Source organism: Aethalodelphis obliquidens, unplaced genomic scaffold (genome assembly GCF_003676395.1).
Source record: "Aethalodelphis obliquidens isolate GAN/ISIS:26980383/991018 unplaced genomic scaffold, ASM367639v1 scaffold38, whole genome shotgun sequence".
Classification (NCBI taxonomy): Eukaryota; Metazoa; Chordata; class Mammalia; order Artiodactyla; family Delphinidae; genus Aethalodelphis; species Aethalodelphis obliquidens.
In genome coordinates, this window is record NW_020837982.1 from 2,639,828 (window position 1) to 2,663,416 (window position 23,589).

The 23,589-nt window shown below is 33.7% G+C and overlaps 1 protein-coding gene across 10 annotated transcripts in view; it reads right to left on the reverse strand.

The window, feature by feature from the left end:
* Positions 1-23,589, reverse strand: part of NF1 (neurofibromin 1) — a 245,310-nt gene that overhangs the window by 137,825 nt on the left and 83,896 nt on the right. For 9 of the 10 annotated variants that reach the window (XR_003437957.1, XR_003437956.1, XR_003437958.1 and 6 more), the window contains 6 exons: positions 22,047-22,220; positions 21,460-21,582; positions 21,131-21,205; positions 16,009-16,140; positions 8,656-8,790; positions 4,958-5,071 (listed from right to left, as the gene is read on the reverse strand). Coding sequence is in view for 7 of the 10 variants with exons in the window: in XM_027130345.1 (XP_026986146.1) it covers positions 4,958-5,071; positions 8,656-8,790; positions 16,009-16,140; positions 21,131-21,205; positions 21,460-21,582; positions 22,047-22,220 (753 nt within the window). In the remaining 3 variants the exon portion in view is untranslated. Of the gene's footprint in view, positions 1-4,957; positions 5,072-8,655; positions 8,791-16,008; positions 16,141-21,117; positions 21,206-21,459; positions 21,583-22,046; positions 22,221-23,589 lie in introns of those variants that run through there. The other variant, XM_027130350.1, reaches the window with a different exon arrangement.

A 23,589-nucleotide genomic window follows, 5' to 3' on the forward strand; every position in this document is an offset into this window, starting at 1 on the left:
TCACCAAAATAGTAACAAGATGCAGTTATGAAATCATTACAGTAGTACAGTATGTACTACAGTTGATTTTATGCAGTTATGATTTAATACTGCATCTGTACATTTTTTTATATTTATTTTGACTGTGAAAGATGCCATGTACAGTCTGTGTGTGTGTAAGTTTTGATAAATTTTAACTTTTTATAATAGATTTATAAATGATAATATATGGATAAACAAGGTCTTACTGTATAGCACAGGGAGCTACATTCAATATTGTGATTAAAACATAACAGAAAAGAATATTAAAAAAAAGAACGTATGTATAACTGAATTACCTTGCTGTACAGTAGAAATTAACACAACATTGTAAATCAACTATATTTCAATTAAAAAAAGTAAAAAAGTGTAATAAAATAAATGACCCCAAAAATGATAATATAGACTGGTATCCATATATATTTTATGTCATGACATACCTTTTTCTTATTTTTTTTGGTATTTCTAGGTTAGCAATTCATTGGCAAGTTTTTTCAAATTGTCGTAAATATTCAGAAAGTTTTCCAACATATTTTTTGAAAAAATCTGCATACAACTGGACCTGCACAGTTCAAACCCATGTTGTTCAAGCATCAACTGTATAGTCATTTGATCTTTCATAAACCTTTTTGTTATCTGCTATCTAGCTTAATTTCAATGTAGTCATAAAAATTTTTGGATAATTTCAATCCTTCAGAATTCGTTGAGACTTGCATTATGCTCAAGATATACTAAATGTTCCACATGTACTTGAAAAGGAAATGCATTTATTGAATGCAGTGCTCTGTAAGTGTCAAACAGGTCAAATCTGATAACCATGTTGTTCAGATCTTCTACCCTTACTATTCGTTTGCTTGCTTATTCTACCAGACACTGAGAAAGGTATGCTCAAGTATCCCACTATAACTGTATTTGTCTATCTCTCCTTTTACTTTACATGTTTTTATATATTTAGAAATTTTATGTTTTTGCTTTATATATTTTAAATCTTTGTTATTAGACTCATATAAAGTTTTATTTTCTGGATGGATTGAACCCTTTGCAATAATGAGATGTCTCTTTTTATCATCCAACATAGGACCACCTAAATACATAAAGCAAATATTAGCAGACATAAAGGGAGAAACTGACAGTAACATAATAATAGTAGGTGATTTTAACACACCATTTACATCAACAGACAGATCATCCAGACGGAAAACCAATAACGAAACACTGGCCTTAAACAACACGTTAGTCTATATCAACTAACAGATACGTAGAAAACATTCCATCCAAAAGCGGCAGAATACACTCTTTTCCAAGTGTACATGGAACATTCTCCAGGATAGATCACATGTTAGGCCACAAAACAAGTCTCAGTAAATTTAGGAAAACTGAAATCATATTAAGCATCTTTTCCAACCACAACACTATGAGACTAGACACCAACTACAAGAAACAAACTACAAAAAACACAAACATATGGAGGCTAAACAATATGCTACTAAACAACCAATGGGCTACTGAAGAAATCAAAGAGGAAATAAAGATACCTGCAGACAAATGAAAATGAAAACACAACGATCCACAAAAATCTATGAGATGCAGCAAAAGCAGTTCTAAGAGAGAAGATTACCTCAGTTCTAAGAGGAAGCCTAGCTCAGGAAACAAGAAAAAACTGAAATAAACAAGTTAAACTTACACCTAAAGGGACGAGAAAAAGAAGAACAAACAAAACCCAAAGTTAGTAGAAGAAAAATCATAAAGATCAGAGCAGAAATAAGAGAAACAGAGACTAAAAAAGCAATAGAAAAGATTAATGAAGCTAACAGCAGTTCTTTGAAAAGATAAACAAAATTGATAAACCTTTAGCCAGCCTCATCAAGAAAAAAAGGGAGAGGGCCTAAAAGAATAAAATCAGAAATGAAAAAGGAAAAGTTACAACTGATACCACAGAAATACAAATGATCATAAGAGATTACTATGAACAATTATATGCCAATAAAATGGACACCTGAGAAAAAAACAAATTCCTAGAAATGTACAGTCTCCAAGACTAAATCAAGAAGATATAGAAAATATGAACAGACCAATTACCAGTAATGAAACTGAATCAATAATAAAAAAAATTCTCAACAAACGAAAGTTCAGGACCAGATGGCTTCACAGGTGAATTTTACCATTTAGTGAAGAGTTAACACCTATCCTTCTCAAACTATTGTAAAACATTGCACAGGAAGGAATGCTTCCTCACTCATTCCACGAGGTCACCATCACCCTGATACCAAAATGAGACAAAGCTATGGCAAAAAAGAAAATTACAGGTCAATATCATTGATGAACACAGATGTAAAAATTCTCGACCAAATATTAGCAAAATGAATTCAGCAATACATTAGAAGATCACACACCATGATCAAGTGGTATTTATCCCAAGGACGCAAGGATTTTTTTTATATCCACAAATCAATCAATGTAATACACCACATTATCAAACTGAAGAATAAAAATCATATGATCATCTTAATAGATGCAGAAAAGGCTTTTGATAAAATTCAACATCCATTTATGATAATAACTCTCCAGAAAGTGGGCACAGAAGGAACATACCTCAACATAATAAAGGCCATATGCGACAAACCCACAGCTAACATCATACTCAATGGTGAAAAGCTGAAAGCATTTCCTTCTAAGATCAGGAACAAGACAAGGATGTCCACTCTTGCCACTTTTATTTGACATAGTTTTGGAAATCCTAGCCACAGCAATCAGAGAAGAAAAAGAACTAAAAGAAATACAAATTGGAAAGGAAGAAGTAAAACTGTCACTGTTTGCAGATGACATGACGCTATACATAGAAAATCCTAAAGACACTACCAAGAATCTATTAGAGCTCATCAATGAATTCAGTAAAGTTGCAGGATGCAAAATTAATACACAGAAATCTGTTGCATGTCTATATACACTAACTACAAACTATCAGAATGAGAAATTAAGGAAACAATTCCCATTTACCATCGCATCAAAAAAATAAAATAAAATAAAATAAAATACCCTGGAATAAACCTACTTAAGGAGGCAAAAGACCTATACTCCGAAAACTATAAGACACTGATCAAAGAAACTGAAGACAACACACAGATGGAAAGATACACCATGTTCTTGGATTGGAAGAATCAATACTGTTAAAATGACCATACTGGCCTTCCCTGGTGGCACAGTGGCTAAGAATCCGTCTGCCAATGCAGGGGGCATGGGTTTGAGCCCTGGTCCAGGAAGACCCCACATGCTGGGGAGCAACTAAGCCCGTGAGCCACAACTACTGAGCCTGCACTCTAGAGCCTGTGAGCCACAACTACTGAGCCCATGTGCCACAACTACCGAAGCCCATGTGCCTAGAGCCCATGCTCAGCAACAAGACAAGCCACCACAATGAGAAGTCCACGCACCGCAATGAAGAGAAGCCCCAGCTCACTGCAACTAGAGAAAAGCTCACGCGCAGCAACGAAGACCCGATGCAGCCAAAAATAAGTTAATTAATTAATTTAAAAAAAAAAACAATGGAAGAAAATAAGTGGTGCTGGGGAAACTGGACAGCTACATGTCAAAGAATGAAATTAGAACATTCTCTAACACCATACACAAAAATAAACTCAAAATGGATTAAAGACCTAAATATAAGGCCAGAAACCATAAATCTTCTAGAGGAAAACAAGCAGAACACTCTTTGATATAAATGGTAGCAGTATTTTTTTAGATCTGTCTCCTGAAGCAAAGGAAATAAAAGCAAAAATAAACAAATGGGACCTAATTAAACTTAAAAGCTTTTGCACAACAAAGGAAACCATTGACAAAATGCAAAAACAGCCTACTGAATGGGAGAAAATATTTGCAAACTATATGACTGATAAGAGATTAATATTCAACATATATAAACAGCTCACACAACTCAACATCAAAAAAACAAACAACCCGATTTTAAAAATGGGGCAAAAGAACTGAATACACATTTTTCCAAAGAAACATATAGATGGCCAACAGGCATATGAAAAGATACTCAATATCAGTAATCATCAGGGAAATGCAAATCAAAACCACAATGAGATATCACCTCACATCTGTCAGAATAAACCAAAAGAACACAAATAACAAATGTTGATGAGGATATGGAGAAAAGGGATCCCTTGTACATTGTTGGCGGGGATGTAAACTGGTGCAGCCACTGTGGAAAACAGTTTTTTTCTCAAAAAACTAAAAACAGAACTACCATATGACCAGTAATTCCACTCCTGGGTACATACTGGAAAAAACAAAAATACTAATTAGAAAAGATACATACACCCCAATGTTTATAGTAGCATTATTTACAACTGCCAAGATATGGAAACAACCTAAGTGTCCATTCATCCAACAGATGAATGGATAAAGAAGATGTGGTAATGAATACATATATATACAACAGAATACTACTCAGCCATAAAAAAGAAAGAAATTTTGCCATTTGCAGCAACATGGATGGACTTCGGCAGGCATTATGCTAAGTGAAATAAGTCAGACAGAGAAAGACAAATACTATATGATATCACTTATATGTGGAATCTAAAAAATCTAACGAACTAGTCAATATAACAAAAAAGAAGCAAACTCACAGATACAGAGCCCAAACTAGTGGTTACCAGTGGCAGGGAGTTTGGGGGGCAGGCAATACAGGGGCTGGGGAGTGGAAGGTACAAACTATTGGGTATAAGATGGGCTCAAGAATATATTGCATAACATGGGGAATATAGGTAATATTTTGTAGTAACTGTAAATGGAAAGTAACCTTTAAAAATTGGATAAAAAAATTTTTTTAATAAAATAAAAATTAAAGAAAAAATTTAAAAGGAATAGATTAAAAAAAGGAATGTACGTAGTTACAACTTTACCTTCAAGAGCCTAGAATTCATTTTCCCCTTACCTCCATTGCTTCCTGAGCAATCTCTGGCATGTGTGACTGAGGTACCAGTTGGACGAGCCCTGTAATTAATTCTGCGGTACTGCCTTGAGTTTCAGGCCCCTGTTTTCTTGGATTCTGCAAACAAAAAAGCAAATTTCAATTAAAAAAAAAAATCGATGGACAAAGGCTGAAGGGTGGAGGGAATGGAGACTGACTGCTAATGGGTTCTAGGTTTATTTTTGAGGTGATGAAAGTGTTCTAGATGTTCTAGACCTAGATAGTGGTGATGGCTACACAACCTTGTAAATATACCAAAACCAGTGAACTGTACACTTTAAACAGGTAAAAACTTCATGGTACGTGAATTTTACCTCAAAAATAATAATAATTGTGGGGTTTTTTTAAAAAAAAATCAAAACTGCTTTTGTTAAGAATTCTCAATCTACATCTATACTTGTTCATTAACGTGAATAATATCCAGAGAAAATCCTAATTAAAATAAAACAAAAACTAGGTATTAGCTTTTCAGTTAAGAAATTACATCAATAATGGAAGTAAATAATTTTTTTTCAGCAACACTACATTGGCTAAATAATATACCTCTGATTTGGAACTTCTGGTTTGGGATCTCAAACTTGTGATGAAAGGCAAAGAATGTGCATGCTTGATGAGGACTGCACAATTATCCTGTGTAGCCCTCTTGTCCAGTATAAGGACCTACCCAAATCGACACAGGGCTAGAATCCACACCTCCCGATACCCATACTTCAGACTTTTTCATTGTGGAAAGACATTGTATACAAAACAAAGCAGTATATAAATGTGAATGTCTACCTAAAGAGACTAAAATGCTTCCTGTAACTTGGAAGAATCTATTTACACTTCAAGCATATATGGTTCATTTAAGTGAGGCCAATTCAATCAGTGCCCATATTTTATTTTGTTAACTACACACTCTTTCCCATTACAACAATTAAGGTAAGCCCTCACCCCAGTGTATCTATAATTCAAAAACTGCCTATTTTTCTGACATTTGTATTAATTCATTAATAACCCAATAACATTTACTGAACACCAAAGACACAACAAGTAAAAAAGACATGTTTCCTACCCTCTTGGAGCATGTAGTCTGGTGGGAAAGACAAACATCAATAAAATAATTAGATCAACAAGTTTAAATTGCAAATGAGAAAGAATTATGAAGTTACATGCTGCTATGAGCACTTGTAACAGGGAAATGTGGTATAGGCAGGGATGCTTCCTTAGGGCAGTGATAACAGCTCAGAATTAGGAATTACTATGTGAAGAGGACAGAGGATAGGGAAGCATACTGTAGGCAGAGGAACTGCAAGTGCATGGATAGGCATGAAGGAATGCAGTAAGAGGGAGTGAAAGGCCATCATGACTAGAGTAAAGACGACAAATATAATGCTAGATGTTGCAGAGGTGGTAGGTGGGAGACAAACGCTGCAAAACCATGTAGGTCTATTTGGAGTTTGCTTTATTCCCAAAGCAACCTCAACTAAAAGGTTTTAAGCTGGGCAGGAAGCATAAGATTTGCTTTTTGAAGATATCACTGTAACTTTAGTGCAGAGAAATGATTAAAAGGAAGCAAGAGATGATGCAAGCTGAGCAATTAGGAGGCTTGAAAAATTGAGAGTAGTATGAATTAGGATAGAGAGGTAGAGACAAGACAATAAAATCACATTACTTTAAAAAACCATGACTGAAATCACTTAATAGTTATTCCTATATTAATCCTATTTACTAAGATTTAGATTTTTATAGGTAAAATATAAAATAATCAAATATTTACAATGAATCTTTCACTATTTTAGCTTACCTTTGATTACTCTGAGAAAAGTTATTTAACCACTAGATGGCAGCAAAGAAAATAACTTCTATTTTAAATGATCCTTTTCTGCTTGCTAAATTTTAAACGTGGAAAACAGCACTTTTTGCTTAAATTCTTGTTCCTTGACAATAAAATATTTAACACAGAAGGCACTGGTGACTTTGATGTATTCTCTGATTCCGAATTATAGCTATGCAAACAGAGTGGTGCTAATATATGACATGCATGATGAAACAACACCACAAGTAACCTGGGCTACATAACAAAGAAATGAGGGGAAAACGTTATTTCATTCCTTTTATAAAGTCTTAATGATAGATTTTAGGACTTTTTCCACACCAAAGTTTTTAACAATTTATTCTATTAGACTCCCAAATTTGGATGGGCTTCTCAAAGAGTTCAAAACAACACAGGCCTTTTTTTGCGGGGGGGGAGGGGGGGGGTCACTAACCCTTTTGGGAATTCTGTCTCTCTCTCATCTCTTTTCTCTCCAGAAAAAATATTTACATAAATATTTTTTTAAATTCAGAGGATTCAAAGAACTCTTGAAAATATGGACATCAAGTTATGAACTCCTATAGTATAGTAATTTGAAAAATATACCATCAAAATTAAAAGTACCCTTAGCACTTAAAAAGCCTGTTGCTGAACTAAGCAATAGGAAATCGTTCTGTATACTGCTCTCCAAGGACTGAAGAAATTCCACAGGGGTTAAATATGCTATCCTATGAGCTTCACAATATATTTCTGTTATGTTTGGGGCATTAATAATATTAGTGTTAATGTTAACTGTATTTTATTAATAGTAATAATACATAACATTTATTTAGTGCTCATTATGCATTCATTTTGCATTGTTCCTAAAAGCATGACATGTACTATCTCAGTCTGCTTAACAAGCTAAGGTAGGAACTATTATTATCATCACAATATTTCAGATAAGAAAACTAAACACAGAGAGGTTAAGTCACCCAAATCACATAGCTAATATGTCTCCAGAACCCATGTTTTTCATCCTTTCATATAAATGTCACTCATTTTCACTTGTTAGTTCCTAATTATCTTGTGTACTACAGTGATGCTTTCAGGAATCTAATACCATCTGAGGCTGTTAAGAGCAGAGCTGCCACAATAATTGAGCGCTAACCATACCCATTTTTTTTTCTTTCTTTTTTTTTTTTGCGGTACGCGGGCCTCTCGCTGTTGTGGCCTCTCCTGTTGCGGAGCACAGGCTCCGGACGTGCAGGCTCAGCGGCCATAGCTCACGGGCCTAGCCACTCCGTGGCATGTGGGATCTTCCCGGACCGGGGCACGAACCCGTGTCCCCTGCATCGGCAGGCAGACTCTCAACCACTGTGCCACCAGGGAAGCCCTAACCATACCCATTTTTAACTCCTTTTTCTCCCAATACAGTATACATAGGCAAAGCCAGTGACATTAAAAGGCTGATGACAGGAAGAAAGGGGGATGGAAAAACTCAATTTTTTGGCAATAGCAATTGGAGACTTAAAAAACCAACTGTGTAGATATAGGAAGCACTCAATTTATGGTTGCTTCATTACATCTAAACCCCATCCCAGGATTATGCCTGAATAATATATAATCTGGTAGCCGGGTATGGACAGAAGATCTTACCAAAGTATGTTAGTTTAATGATAAGAAAAATTAAGACAAAAGGTTAAGAAATCTGATCTAATTATATTAGTATTCTCTGTAAGTTCATTTTCTTAGGGATCTCTTAGGTTTCATGTATGATCAGGAAGGTCAGTAAGTGTTCTTGAGCTAACAATCACCTTCAAGGTTTTGGCTTTCCAGCTAAACCAAACTAAGTATAATTTCAAGGCATTTTATAAAAAATACTTACACAAAGCAAGAGCTTTGGATCTGCATGAATTAGTTTCACCATGGACAAGAGAAGATACTTATAGCTTCTTGTCTCCAGGTCTGTAGGTTTTTCTTTAAATTTAAGGCTTGTTACTTTTTCTTTAAATGTAAGACTCTAAAAACAAAAACATGACATTCACCTTGTAAGAATCAGACATCAGAATCAGGATAATAGCTATTCAACTTTTTCAAGTAAATCTATTTTTAAAAAGCTTTGAAAAATAAAGGACATATTTTACACCACCAAATGTGTAGTCTTAGTAGAAACGTTCAATAGGAAGTACAAGATTAATATAATTAAGCTTGAAAAGCAAACAAAAATTATTTTTGCAACATTATTATATAATCTAATAAAGTTTAAGTGAAAATCTGCTAAGATACTAAAAGCTTTAATATAAGGTTGACTCCTATGTTAAAAACAATTTTTCAAATGTGAAAATATTAGAGATAAAATATTTATTCTATAGATCTCACAGATACATACAGTAAGCAACTCATTTAACAAAACATCTCATACAGGTATACACAAATATTTCATAGAATCAATGATGTTATCAACTGTAAGATGCATCATCATTTTATGTACCACAAGGAATGAAAACTCACTGTCAACTGTAAGACATCATACAAATAAGATGAACCCCAATTTCAGAAATGTTAAATAGGTACTTCTTAGAATTGATGAAATATGCTATACAGGCAATCTCTGTATTTAACAGTTTAACTTTAAGATTTTCTTTTTCCTTTAATGGTATTCCATCTCTCTCAAGTTACAGAATGCATGTATTTTGCCTGAAGAACATTGATAAAACAGAGAAAGAATTCTTTGAGAAAAATTAAATCATGGAAAATGTGTTTCAATTACAGAGATACTATGGCAGATGCTGTGTTAATACTATAATTATGGATGTTATTCAACTGGAAATCCAACAATTATATTCTGGATCCAATACCACCTTTCTATCTGTTCTTACAAAACATTTCCCCTTTTCCTTTAAAAGGAAACAAAAATGTATGCTTTTGACATGTATGTTTTTATATGCAAATACACAGGAGAATATCCAGCATCTACGGACTCATGATAAAAATGTCCTTGTAAAAGGCTGACCTTCAAAGGTAAAAAGCAGAGATGCATATCTATAACATACAGCAATTATTGTCAATGTTTACATGTGAGAAATGCATTTGTTATTATGCCCAAGAACACTGAAGGTTTTTGTCCTCAGTGTGGAAGAAAAACTATCTAATATACTACAGGAATGTCACTACAGAAAATAAATAGCAAAACTTACAAATAACAAGTTGCTTTTATATTTATAATCCCACAACAAACGTCCTACCAAATATATTTAATAAATGCTGTTTTTACTGTTAGCTCCCATTAAACTTCTTTTCATTCTAAGTCGAAGTAACACTGTAGATCAAGGTAAAACTTTCATTAAACAAATTTATTTATTAAAATGTCACTAAGTGTAACTGTTCTTCCATGATGCAGCCATTGCACAGGAAAACGGAGCAGAGAACAATTAGCAGATATAAAAATTATCCACTTATTAACCATTTCCAGAAAGTAAATAGTAGTTTGATAATATCATATCAATCTCAGATAGCAGCATACAAATTTTGTTCCAGCATGGCTGCCTAATACAAAATGTAAAACTTGAAAAATTCTACACCACTCACAATTATTAACTTGAAATAGACTAAAGACTTAAATGTAAGATTGGAAACCATAAAACTTCCAGAAGAAAACAGAAAAAAAAACCTTCTTGACATGAGTCTTGGCAATGATTTTTTTTGTATATGACACCTAAAGCACAAACAACAAAATAACAAGTGGGGTGTTGTTTTTCAAACTAAAAAGCTTCTGCACAGGAAAAGAAATGATTAACAAAATGAAAAGACAACCTAGGGAATGGAAAAAAATGTGCAAATCATAAATTGATAAGTGGTTAATATCCAAGATAAGTAAAGAATTCACGTATCTCAACAGCAAAATCCAAATAATCCAATTTTAAAAGGGGTAAAGGACACGAATAAACATTTTTCCAAAGAAGACATACAGACACATGAAAAGGTACTCAAATCACTAACCATCAGGGAAAATGAAGTCACAATGAGCTATCACCTCACACCTGTGAGACAATGACTATCATCAAAAAGACAAAAGATAACAAATGCTGGTGAAGATGTGGAGAAAAGGGAACCCTTGTGCACTACTGGTGAGATTTAACTGGTACAGCCACTAGGGAAAACAGTATGGTGGTTCCTCAAAAAATTAACAATAGAATTACCATAAGATCCAGCAATTCTACTTTTGGGTATTTGTCCAAAGAAAATGAAAACACTATGTCAAAGATATATCTGCATCCCTATGTTCACTGCAGCATTACTTACAACAGCCAAGACATGGAAACAAGTGTCATGAAACTGTGGTACATACACACACACACACACACACACACACACACACACACACATAATGGATTATTATTCAACCATAAAAAAGAAGGAAATCCTGCCATTTGGACAACATGAGTGGACCTGGAGGGCATTATGCTAAGTGAAATGAGTCAGACAGACAAAGACAAATACTGTATGATCTCACTTATATGTGGTACCTTAAAAACAAAACAAAACAAAAAACAAACTCATAGAAAAAGAGCTCAGATTTCTGGTTACCAGACACAGGGAGTAGAGGTTGGGAGAATTGGATGAAATGGTCAAAATATACAAACTTTCAGTTATAAGGTAAATAAGTACTGGGGATGTACAACATGATGACTATAGTTAACACTGCTGTATGGAAACTTGTTAAGAAAGTAGATCCTGAGTTCCCATCACAAGGAAAAAACCTTTTTTTCTTTTTTTTTTGTATGTATATGAAATGATAGATGTTAACCTAACACATTGTGGTAATCATTTCACACTATATGAAACTTAAGTTATTATGCAGTACATCTTAAACTCATATAGTGCTGTGGGTCAATTATATCTCAATAAAACTGAGGGAAAAGACTTGAAAAATTTAAATAAATTTTTCAATTCAAACACCTTTTAATTAGTGACCATTAGTGGGTTACCTAAAGTCAAAAATAACATGCTAAAGAAGAAAGATATTTCTTGGCTAGAAATGTAAGAAAAATAAACCATCCATTAGTTTATTAATTAATCTTCCACATTGCAAACAATAGTAGGAATCCAACCTGGTATATGCACATTGGCCAAAGAGGAGAGGCAGTCGTGCCCAGGAAAAAATTCATGAATCAGAGCACTCAGGTGTTTATGAAGGGCCAAAACCATCTGTTAAGTTAATTAAGGCCATGACTGAATTATAGGCATGTAGGAAGCATGTGCTGAGCCAGGATCCCCTTTAAGAAGGAAAATTTTCGTGCAGAATCTACACATATTATTAACAGGCTATCTTATTTTTAAAACATAAATGATTAGTGCTGAGATAAATATCTCATATTTTTAAAAATACTACAAAAGTACAAAATGGAGAAGCTATGGCTCAATGTTCATATGGAAAAGGCTAAAGAGTTTAAATGATTAAAAGCTTAATCTAAAATAATGCAATCCTTGACTGTATTAGTAGAAACATCATATGCAGACACAGCAGGTTAACAGCTTTCATCAATTATTATACCACATCTAGAACACTAAACTCAGACCTTAATATGTCATTTTCATTGAAAAAAAGCAACGAAGATTCTTTCCAGAAGAGAAGCATACCAGATGGAGGAGGGTTTTGAAAGCAGGTCAGGTAAGAAATTCAACAAATATGTACTAGATGCCTACGACATGCCAGATACTGTTCTAGGGACCAGGAACTGGGTGCTGGACAAGCCAGACAAGGCTCCTGCTTTCATCAAGCTAAAACAAGGGTAGGGGAAGACAGCTGAAGAACTGGAAAGACACTGGACTGAATGTTGACTATTTACTAACCATGTGATGATATGTCTTTCATTTAACAGTACTTGTGCCTCAGTTTCCTTAGCTGTAAAAACAGAGGAAACAAAGTGCATACCTACACACACTTTTGAAGAACCCTTAGCAGTACAGTATAACTTTATTCAAATATCTGCAGTGCTGTCTTTGTGTGTGCGTGTGTGTGTGTGTATGGAGCTTGTTTTCTTTATTTGATCTCCTGTGCCGCTTCTTTTTTTTTTTTGATTGGAGTATAGTTGCTTTACAATACTGTGTTAGTTTATACTGTACAGCAAAGTGAATCAGCTATACATATACATATATCCCCTTTTTTTTGGAGTTCCTTCTCATTTAGGTGACCACAGAGCACTGAGTAGAGTTCCCTGTGCTATACAGTAGGTTCTCATTAGTTACCTATTTTATACACAGTATCGATAGTGTATATATGTCAATCCCAACCTCCCAATTAATCCCACACCCCCTGCAGTGCTGTCTTATGGAAGAATCAGAAGGGTTCTCTAGAGCTCCAAAAAAAGAGAGAGGATTATGATAGGTGGGAGTGATAGGGACATGAGTTGATCTTGGTTGGAGAAAAATTTTTAAATACTTGGCTCTTTACAGAAAGAAATTTATCCAAATCCAAAATACAAAGTAGTTGTAAAGCCTAGAAACACATATTATTTTAACTTGACACAATGAAATCCTTGATTAATTCTGCAGCAAACTGAAAGCTAAGGTTTATCAGAGCCACAAATTATCTGAGGCAATGCAAATAAGAACAACCCACTGAACATATCCTATCATACAGTGGCTCTCAACTGGGGGCAATTTTGTTCCCCAGGGAATATCTGAAAAATGTCTGTAGACATTTTTGTTTTTCATGACTGGCTGGGGGGCAAGAGATGCTGCTGGTGTCTAGTCGGTAGACGCTAAGGATGCTGTTAAACATCCCACAATGCACAGGACAGTCCCCTACAACAAAGAATTAACCATGCCAAAATGTCAGTAGTGCCAAAGTTGGAAAACCCTGATGTGAAGTATCTCTAAACCATTCATTATGTATATTTGACTGTTTCCAGACTTTATGGGCACTGTACTTGGCTCTTCATTAGAAGTTTTCAAGCAAAACCTACAAGACTGGCATCTCTGTGACTGTTCAGCTCATCATGCTTCCCCGGCATTAACAATGTGCTTGGCAGCTAGCGGAAATTTGATACTTCCTATATGTGTTGTCAGACTGTTCACTCACCAGGCTTAAGAAAGATAAGATTCACCTTAAGGATCATCCAAATTGAAGCATTTTCTTATCCTAAAAAATTATTTCATAGTAGATTTGATGATTATTTTCCCTGATAAGAGTATCAGCCAGAGCTTGGATGGGAGGGGAGTTTGGGGGAGAATGGATACATGTATATGTATGGCTGAGTTGCTTTGTTGTACACCTGAAACTATCACAACATTGTCAATCAGCTATACTCCCATATAAAATAAAAAGTAAAAAAAAAAAAAGAGTATCAGCCAGGAAGCTGTCCCTTGGCCATTATGTACAAATACATATACATATAAAATTTCACGGACTTCCCTGGTGGCACAGTAGTTAAGAATCCACCTGCTGGGCTTCCTGGTGGCACAGTGGTTAAGAATCTGTCTGCCAATGCAGGGGACACGTGTTCAGTCCCTGGTCCGGGAAGATCCCACATGCCGCGGAGCAACTAAGCCTGCGAGCCACAACTACTGAGCCCACGCGCCTAGAGCCCGTGCTCCACAACAGGAGAAGCCACCGCAAAGAGAAGCCCGCACACCAAAACAAAGAGTAGCCCCCACACCACAATGAAGAGTAGCCCCCACTCTCCACAACTAGAGAAAGCCCGTGCACAGCAACGAAGACCTAACACAACCAATAAATAAATTAATTAATTAAATTAAATTAAATTAAAAAGTCAAAATTCTAACTTCCCAGAGGATATTTGGAATGAATAAATAGGTCAGTAAATAATTTTTAAAGTTTATTTTAAGTCATTTTCTAAAACTTTTCAAAAATGAATGTCAAGTTAATAACATTTAAGTAGCTATTATTTATGTTTATCTCCAATTGATTTATACTTGGATTGAAATTTTCATTTTTTTAAAAAATTAAGTACTTGGCATTACAAAAACTAAAGATAACTTTGCATTTTATTTAATAAAACATGACTGCCATGCTCTTTTGGCTATAATTTTTTGGGCTAAATAATCCCAAAATATATGGTGTAGCAAACTTCTCTATTTGAACATCTAAGATAAACAATCCTCAGAAACAATGGCTGACAACTGGATCAGAGTGAACTAGAACTGTATAAAACCAAAATATTTTACTGACTGAGGGAACTTGGAAAAAGAGATGTATGCCAGGAAGAAAGCTGTTTAAATTATCTTTTAAGTGTGAAGTGGCTAATTTACTATTAAAACCAATAGGCGAAAACATGCCACATGCCACATTTTCATGTGAAATGACATGATGTGACTATAATGGTAACTATACACAGAAAAGTCAAAGAAACCAAGGACTTTTCTGAGGTAGTTACAATGGTCATACATACAGCCACTGCCCACTGCCATGCAAAACAGTGACTGGTTGGCATCTGACCATGTGAGCGACAGTAGCCAAAAAGAATAGAAAATAAGAAGCAGAAGACAAAGCACTACCAATCGATGTCAAGAGTTGCCATGTATAATACTCCGGCTATACATGAATACCAAGAAATGACTTCTACCATCTTCTAATTGTCTTTTTAAATTGGTTCTATTTGAGTTTCCAAATTAAGAGTATTAATCTGTGAGAATGCTTATTTGAAAATATCTACTTTTATTAAGTTTAAACAGAGTCAAACTTTAATATCAAAGTGCCTATCATTTTTAATGTTCAAAGCATGTTTAATGAAATATGAAATATTTTTATTTTAAATATAAACTTTAAATTTTATTTGTAATTTCCTGTGTGCAATATTCAGCATCCAATGGGCAAAACTGTGCATTGGTAGGAACATTCACTCTAACCCAGGAGTCAGCTTCCCTTACTCACCCCCAAAAGATGAGGAGCTAATCAAAATATTTTGATTCATAAGGAAAGATTAAAGGAAAGAGAAACTAAAAAAAAAAGAAAAAGTGACATTCATTAAGATTTTAACAGCATTTTGTTAGAAAATATCTCTAAGAAAAGTAAGTTAAACTCACCGAAATAGTGGAAAACATACATCATTAACTAGTATTGCAACAATATTGCAGTATTCAACATACCACAATACTTACTGAAAAGAAAGGTCTCATTTGATTTTCTAAAAAAATCAAAACAGCAAGAATGGGATGAAGGCACTGAAAACGCAACTGCAAGAAGGTGGAATTCAAAATTCACGATTAATCTTACCGGTGCCATTCGTATCGCTGGGTGCGCTCCACAACCCTGGACTGCTTTATGAAGTGTTTCACCAAACATATTTCGAAGTTCAACTGAGTGACAATATACGGCATCAATCTTAGGCCACCAATCCAATGCAGACTGGAGAAAAACAGAGACCATAAGAAAGGAAAAGTCCAAATTTGCATGAGTTATATGCTCTGGTAATCACTGTAGTTTTATGGTTTATCACTTTGTGAGAAATTTCCTAAGACCATGCAAACACACACTATGATTTCCAAAGTCTTCAAGTAATGTCTTTAATTCAAACACCAAACCATACATCTATTTTAAAATATCATAATGAACATGAAACAAATCACTCACTACGTAAGCGTGAGCATTTGAGACTGTCTTTTCTCACTGATAATTTAGTGAATCTGAAAAACAAAGTTTTTAGAGGGCTAATTCTGTAGGCAATCTTTTTCTTTTTTATAAGTTTAATGTTTTACACATTTCAGAAACATATGCATATATAGTATATATTTCCCAAGGCAAGAATTCTATTATCAGTTTTAAAAGAGATTAGTGGTTCAACACAGTGTTGAAGGAATATGTGATAAACCATTACTTATATGCCTACAGACAAACAATAATTACAACATGAAATTAGTAAATGAGATAAAGCTATTAGTAAACCTATAATCTTAAATTGATATGCAATGATGGCACAATACATGAGAAGACTAACGATCACCACAAAGACAAAATGATCATAGCTAAATATTTTTTTAAGTAATTCTTTTATGTAAATATTTTTCTACAGTTTAACCTGTTTATTTAGCTTTGATTCTAGTTTTTAGTGCCTATTTTATTTGAAAGTGTATCTTTTACTTTTACTTTTAAATGAATTAATTACTATATTATGGAAAATGACAATTATGAAAATCACTAAAACTATTAAGTTTGTCTATCAGTGAATACAAAAATGACTGGATGAATTTTCACTATATAGAGAGAGTATGCAAGGAATAGGATGACTTAAAATACAGGCTTCCAATTTATAAAACTCCTGCTATAAGAAATACCTGAAAGAACAATTTGAAACACTAGATAAGGGGATGTGATAGCTTCACATCCTATGCCCAAGTTCCTTCTACTTTGAAACTAAGCTAATTAAATTCTCAACATTTAATTTTTTTAGCCATAACTCTCAGAATATTTACAGTAGCATCAGGTTATATTACCTAAACCCCAAATTTTGGATTACAAACTCTATTTACTGTATAGTATACTATAAAACCAATTTATAAAATACAAGCAATACTGACCTCCATTTATGAAAAAACTCCTAAGTTATGAGGGAAGAAATACTTTTATTTGGATAGTATGATTGTTTCTATTTTTCTCTCAAACTCTTAATTTACTTCCTAACAAATGATCAAGTTTTATTAGTTTCGTTATATAATGAATTCTTTAAATGTTAGTCAATCTGGTCACCTGACTTGCACAGAGCAATCAATACACCTTGATTTCCATATATCTACTAATTTATACAGCTTGTGTTAATCAGCTTAAAGTAACAAAGACTGAATAATCACAAAATGCTTTGAGGTAAGAGTCCTCACTCTACTGACCCTATAATATCTTGTCAGAAACTGCTGAACTAAAGACATATGCATCCCATGTAACATCCTATCCAAACTACTATGTCATTTTGACAGCTGCTGAAATTGTTATCATGGTACCAGGTATACCCTATTAAATAACTTGATTTTAACTTAAGATTTAGTCATTTTCAAAATTTCTATTTTTCATAATATATAAAATCATTCATTTTAAAGTAAAATTTAAAGATACACTTTCAAATAAAATAGACACTAAAACCTAGACATCATGTAGTTGGTAAAAATTTTAGTTTTCCAAGCAGTTATTAAATGTGTCCTTTCTGAAACCAGTCAACTAAGGTAGACTTATTCTTTTTTGTCCTTGAAAATTCTAAGTTCATTGCCAAACAAATGGCAATACTTTCATAATATAAGCAAACCATGTGGCAATTCTTCAAGATTATTTCAATAAATTTCACATGCCTTGGAAATAATTTCTTCAACCAAACCCACTCAATAGAATGAGATCATCTCATTCTCAATATGTGAACTATCCATAAGTAAACTACACTCAACTGCCATAAGGAAAAAACAATACTAAGTACTATACCAGCTATAGCATGTTCCACTGATGGGAGAGATATTTGGTTCATATATGTATATATTATTTCTTTAACTGCCCAATTATAACAACATATCTAATCTAACCTAAAGGAAGTGTATAAAGATTAAGCACATAACACAGATCTTTTAACTACAATCCATATCTTATGGCATTCCGTAATAAAAAAGGTGATGGTACTAAACGTACCATTTCAGAAACTGATAAAAGCTTAAATTATAATCAAATTCAAATAGTGACTGGATTTTCAGATTTCTTAAGAAGAAACAGTGGACTCTTTTAGACCTAAACACAATACTTATGAACTGAACATGAGTATGTTTCACGAAAGCAAAACAAAACTGCAAACATCATTACTACTTCTATATACACCCTCAAAACCACATCATTTATCTAATTTGAGAATGTGGTAATTTTAAAAAATCTGTGAGCTGGCTGAAAAAGCAAGAAAGAAGAAAACTTATGAGGTGTATTGAACCAAGAATCATTTAAAAGGAAATCTCTTTTTTTTTTTTTTTTTTTTGGGCGGTACGTGGGCCTCTCACCGCTGTGGCCTCTCCCGTCATGGAGCACAGGCTCCGGACGCGCAGGCTCAGCAGCCATGGCCCACAGGCCCAGCTGCTCCGCGGCATGTGGGATCCTCCCGGACCGGGGCATGAACCTGCCTCCCCTGCATCAGCAGGCAGACTCTCAACCACTGCGCCACCAGGGAAGCCCAAAAGGAAATCTTATACTACAAATAAATTTAAGATTAGGAGTCCAAATATCTAAGAAAAATTTTATGTGATTTCAAGACAGAATATTTCCATAATATCTACATTAAGTGAGATTCTATAACAGTCAATTCCATAAATTAGCATATTTACTTTATACACAGTCCTTTTCAATCAGAAATTACTTCAGATTCAATATCTCTTAGCCTCAAACCAAAGGAAAGAAAAACCCTAACAAGAAACAATTTATCAAACAATCTATTGTAATAAAGTATCATTATCTAAGGTCCAACTATAAAAGATATTTTATAGACTCAAATTTATGTTCCTTTTCAAGCTAATCATTAAAAGGTTACTAACACTTAATATTTTAAAAGTTAGTCAATATAGGTTTTTCTTTATAAAAATAGATTTCGTATTTATGTGGCCTCTGATACAGACACACTCCACCTTCACACATGCAGTACTCATTAGAGTACAGAAGGATGCACAACCACTTCACCATATACATTGAGGCATGCATGAAGTACCACTCCAGGCATGCTTTAAACCCACAAAGGAGCAGCTCAGCCACTTACAGCAGTGCCAAGTCCATGCTTGAAAGTGCTCTATATATTCAATTGTAGACAAAAATATTTCACAATTAAAGTAACTAGCCACAGAGTATCAAAAAAGTATACACTTGGGTTTATTAAATACAAGCTTTAAGCATTTATGTAAACCATCCACTCTAATAAACAGAATGTTTTTAGTATTATAAACCAAAGGAGAAAAAAGTAATAGTATTTTATTTCTGAATTACACATAAACATGAAGGGTAAAAGTCATTGTTTTTAAATTAATGGCCTTGAAAGTAAACACGGGTACAATGTCTTAGCTCATTACACTGGCAAAAGCAAAATAAAAATTTTTCTAAGTTTTTAATACAAACATACCTTATCTGCAATATCAGATTCATTAAAATTTCCCTTTTGCAAAAAACTGTAGTTAATATTACTTCTACCTATAACTGATCCTCAACTGAGAGAGGAATCATTCCCTTAGGCATTTTTAGTTATTCATAGTGTCTGGGGGCAGAGATGGGAGAGGAGGGAAGTGGCAAAAAAGGTATTTAATGAAATGAGGACCAGGGATGCTCAATGTCCTACAATGCACAAGGCAGTCCTGCATTGTAAAGATTGTCCTGACCAAAAATGCTACTTGCACCCCACTGAGAAAAACCAAATGTGTCACTACATAGTTTTATTAATAGTTATTATTCCTCTGCAGGAATGGATAAAAGAAAATGTGGAAGAATTTGATATAGTTCAATACATCCAAGGTAAATGAAGGTGAGAAGGATATTTTTAACTCACTAGAGACACTCTTTTAAAATGAAATTTGATTATAAAGAGGACAAATATACCCAAGTTATCAATGATTAAAGTCCTTTTTAAGGGAGGAAAACAGGAAAAAGTTGAACAATTTACACTTACGTGTGAATATCTAAAAATGGATAAAAGTGGAGCTATGGTAAATAACACTTGAAAACCTTCAAAATATGATCAGAAGAACAGAATTTTTTAAATCCATGGTCCAAATCTAATACGGTTACTATCTTTCTACTTGATGTACTCACATCAGAGTTGAAGGTTTCACAAGTACCTTTTAATAAGTTTGCTTATTTTGTCTGATATGCTTTTATATCATGTAAACACCTCTAAGTGTTAATGTTTCACTTGTTTAAGGAAGACTAAAAAGTGCAATCAAATATGGTCTCACCATTTTTTTAATATACATAATGCGCTACAACATAAATACTACTACTTTTAACTTAAACAGTAAGGTGACAAGTAAGAACGTATCAAATGCTGGGAAAGGGCTAAGAGTATTAAAATAATATGTGAAGAGCTTTGGGATGAAAATGTTAAATTATATTTTCAGTGGCATTGTTCTCAAGGGCTTCTGATCCAAATATCTTTTAAGTTTAATCTTTCCAAAGGATCCCACTAACTCCGTCTTCCTCAATAAGGGCCCTGAGGTCAAGATTAAATATGAAAAATACAATTGTATATCAGTTATTAGATAGAATCATGTGTGAGAAATCTTCCTATATCATACATCTAAATTCAAAATCTTTTGTAAACCAAAAACGTCTTTCTTAAAAAGAAATAAAAAAGGAGTAAAGAAAAAAAAATTTTAAGTAATTTAGCAATACCTTTTGGACTTACATTGGTGATGATTCGATGGAGTGAATTTACCAGCACATAGTGAAATGTAGAAGGGGAATTCTGAGCCAGACAGATCTACAGAGGAAAGAAAAAAAATGATTATTACTTTTATGAGAAAAATATATAGTAATACATATGAGGACAAAAGGAACAACAAAAAGAAAGTTTTTTTTAAATAGAATAAATTTTTAAGGTCTTTAAATTAACTTTAACATATAATAATGAGCAATACTGATAAAGGTGTAATCTATTCATTTTTCTACTCTTTTCACATTTAAAAGGATCAACAGCATCAGTAAACACAATTGGATCAAAACCAATGCTCTCACCTTAAAGTGTTGGTTGTTGTGAGGGCTTATACGAAAGCAAGAAACAAGGCAGTCAATCATTAGATCCACATCTGCAGGCTGACTGCCTCTTGAGAATGGTTTACTTGGATTAAAAAGCAGGTTCTATGAAAATCCCAATAGAAAACAAAAGCCTTTAAACAGTCATGCAGTATTTTTTCTACTAGTATTTAATAATAACACATCATCCACACAGATGGCAGTAACATTTAGTTCCCAGACAAAGCACTAATAGTGTGGTTCATCAGTCTGACAAAATTCAAAATTCTTACTATACCATATATGGTTCCTTTCCGGCCCAAATTTCTACATTATTTTAAACACAAGTCTGAATATTTATGCTAATTTAAGAAAACGGGTTCATTCTGTGTTTTCTTCATATTCTAAGCCACCTTATGTAGCCAGAGGAACAGTAACAAAAGCAGGTCCTAAGAACTTAATAAAAGAAGACTCAGAACTTCTGTGTTGCAATGATCTTTGACAGTGATCTAGTATACTATTTATACTACAAGTTTATTCTTCATTTAACGTTTTTTAAGTTTGTATAAGAGAAACAATACGCATGTTACCTTAAGATCAACCACCATGGACTGAACTAGTAAGAAGATGACAGAGTTATCTTCCCAATTGATGTAAGTACTTGCTTTACACAGTTTGACACAGGCAATTGCAGCGCTTTCAGTCAGCTGCCTGCTTCCTCCGTGGCCGGCAAGTGCTTTTCGTAGACTGTCCAGAAACAACTTCTACAAAATTCAAATACAGCAATTAGATAATATGTGCAGTTTCTTAGATTTCAGACTTACTTAATAAAGTAGGAAATTAGCCTCTAAAAATTATACTCTAGAAACATATAATTGATATTTGTGGTTTTAAATTTCATAATTTAAGTAGCTGTCATTTAAATGTTTCTTGAATACAAAAAAAGGAACCTGTTCTTCCCTTTCTTTGTTGAATTATTAAAGGAACATGAGAAAACATCCTTCCCAAACAATGCAGTTGACTTCCCAACCCTGAATTTAGCTGATCAAATTCTTTTTTTTTTCTCTCTTTTTTATATTATCTTTAATTTCTAAATATTATAGTTTCTTGGTTAATGTCTATCTCAAATTGTTCCATCTTTATCTAAAACTCCAGGCTATATTCAAGCTTCAGCCTTCTAACTAAGGATATATCTAAGGCTGTTCTAGTGCTCTAAATTCCATTCCTCATAGAAAGTTATGCATTCTTGTGATCTCAAGCCCTCTCTACAGCTCATTAACAAATTTCTCCCTTTGGCCTTACTCCTAACTGAAAATAATACATCTATACTTACACACCTTCTCAAATATAACCTGCCAAAAGCTAAACTCACGCAACAACAGCAGAATATACATTCTTCTCAAACACACAAGCAACAATTTCCAGGATGGACCATATGTTAGGCCACAAGTCTTAATAAATTTAAAGAGATTAAAATAATATATATAATCTTTCTGATCACAATGAAATGAAACTAGAAATCAACAGCAGAAGGAAAACTGGAAAATTCACAAATGTGTAAAAATTAAACAACACCCTTGGTCAAAGAAAAAAACCACAAGGAAAATTAGAAAATATCTTGAGACAAATCAAAGTAAAAATACAACACACCAAAAATTAAAGAAAACAGTGCTAAGTGGAAATTTTATAGCTGGAAACTCTTACATTAAAAAAGAAGAAAGTTCTCAAATCAATATGAAATAGAGAATAGAAAAACAGGGGAAAAAATCAACAAAATCAAAAGTTGGCTCTTTGCAAAGGTCAAGAAATTTACAAACCTTTAGCTAAATTAAGAAAAAAAGAAGACTCAAATTACTAAAGATCAGAATTGAAAATGAGGACATTACTGTTTTTACAGAAATAAAGATTATTACACTATGAAAAATTATACACCAACAAACAGGATAATCCAAATGGGCAAATTCCTAGAAACACACAATCTACCAAAACTGGCTCATTAAGAAACAGAAAATCTAAATAGAACTATAACTAGCAAGGAGATGAAATCAGTAATAAAAAACCTCCCTACAAAGAAAAAGCCCAGGATCAGACGGCTTCACTGGTGAATACTCTATCAAGTATTTAAAGAAGAAT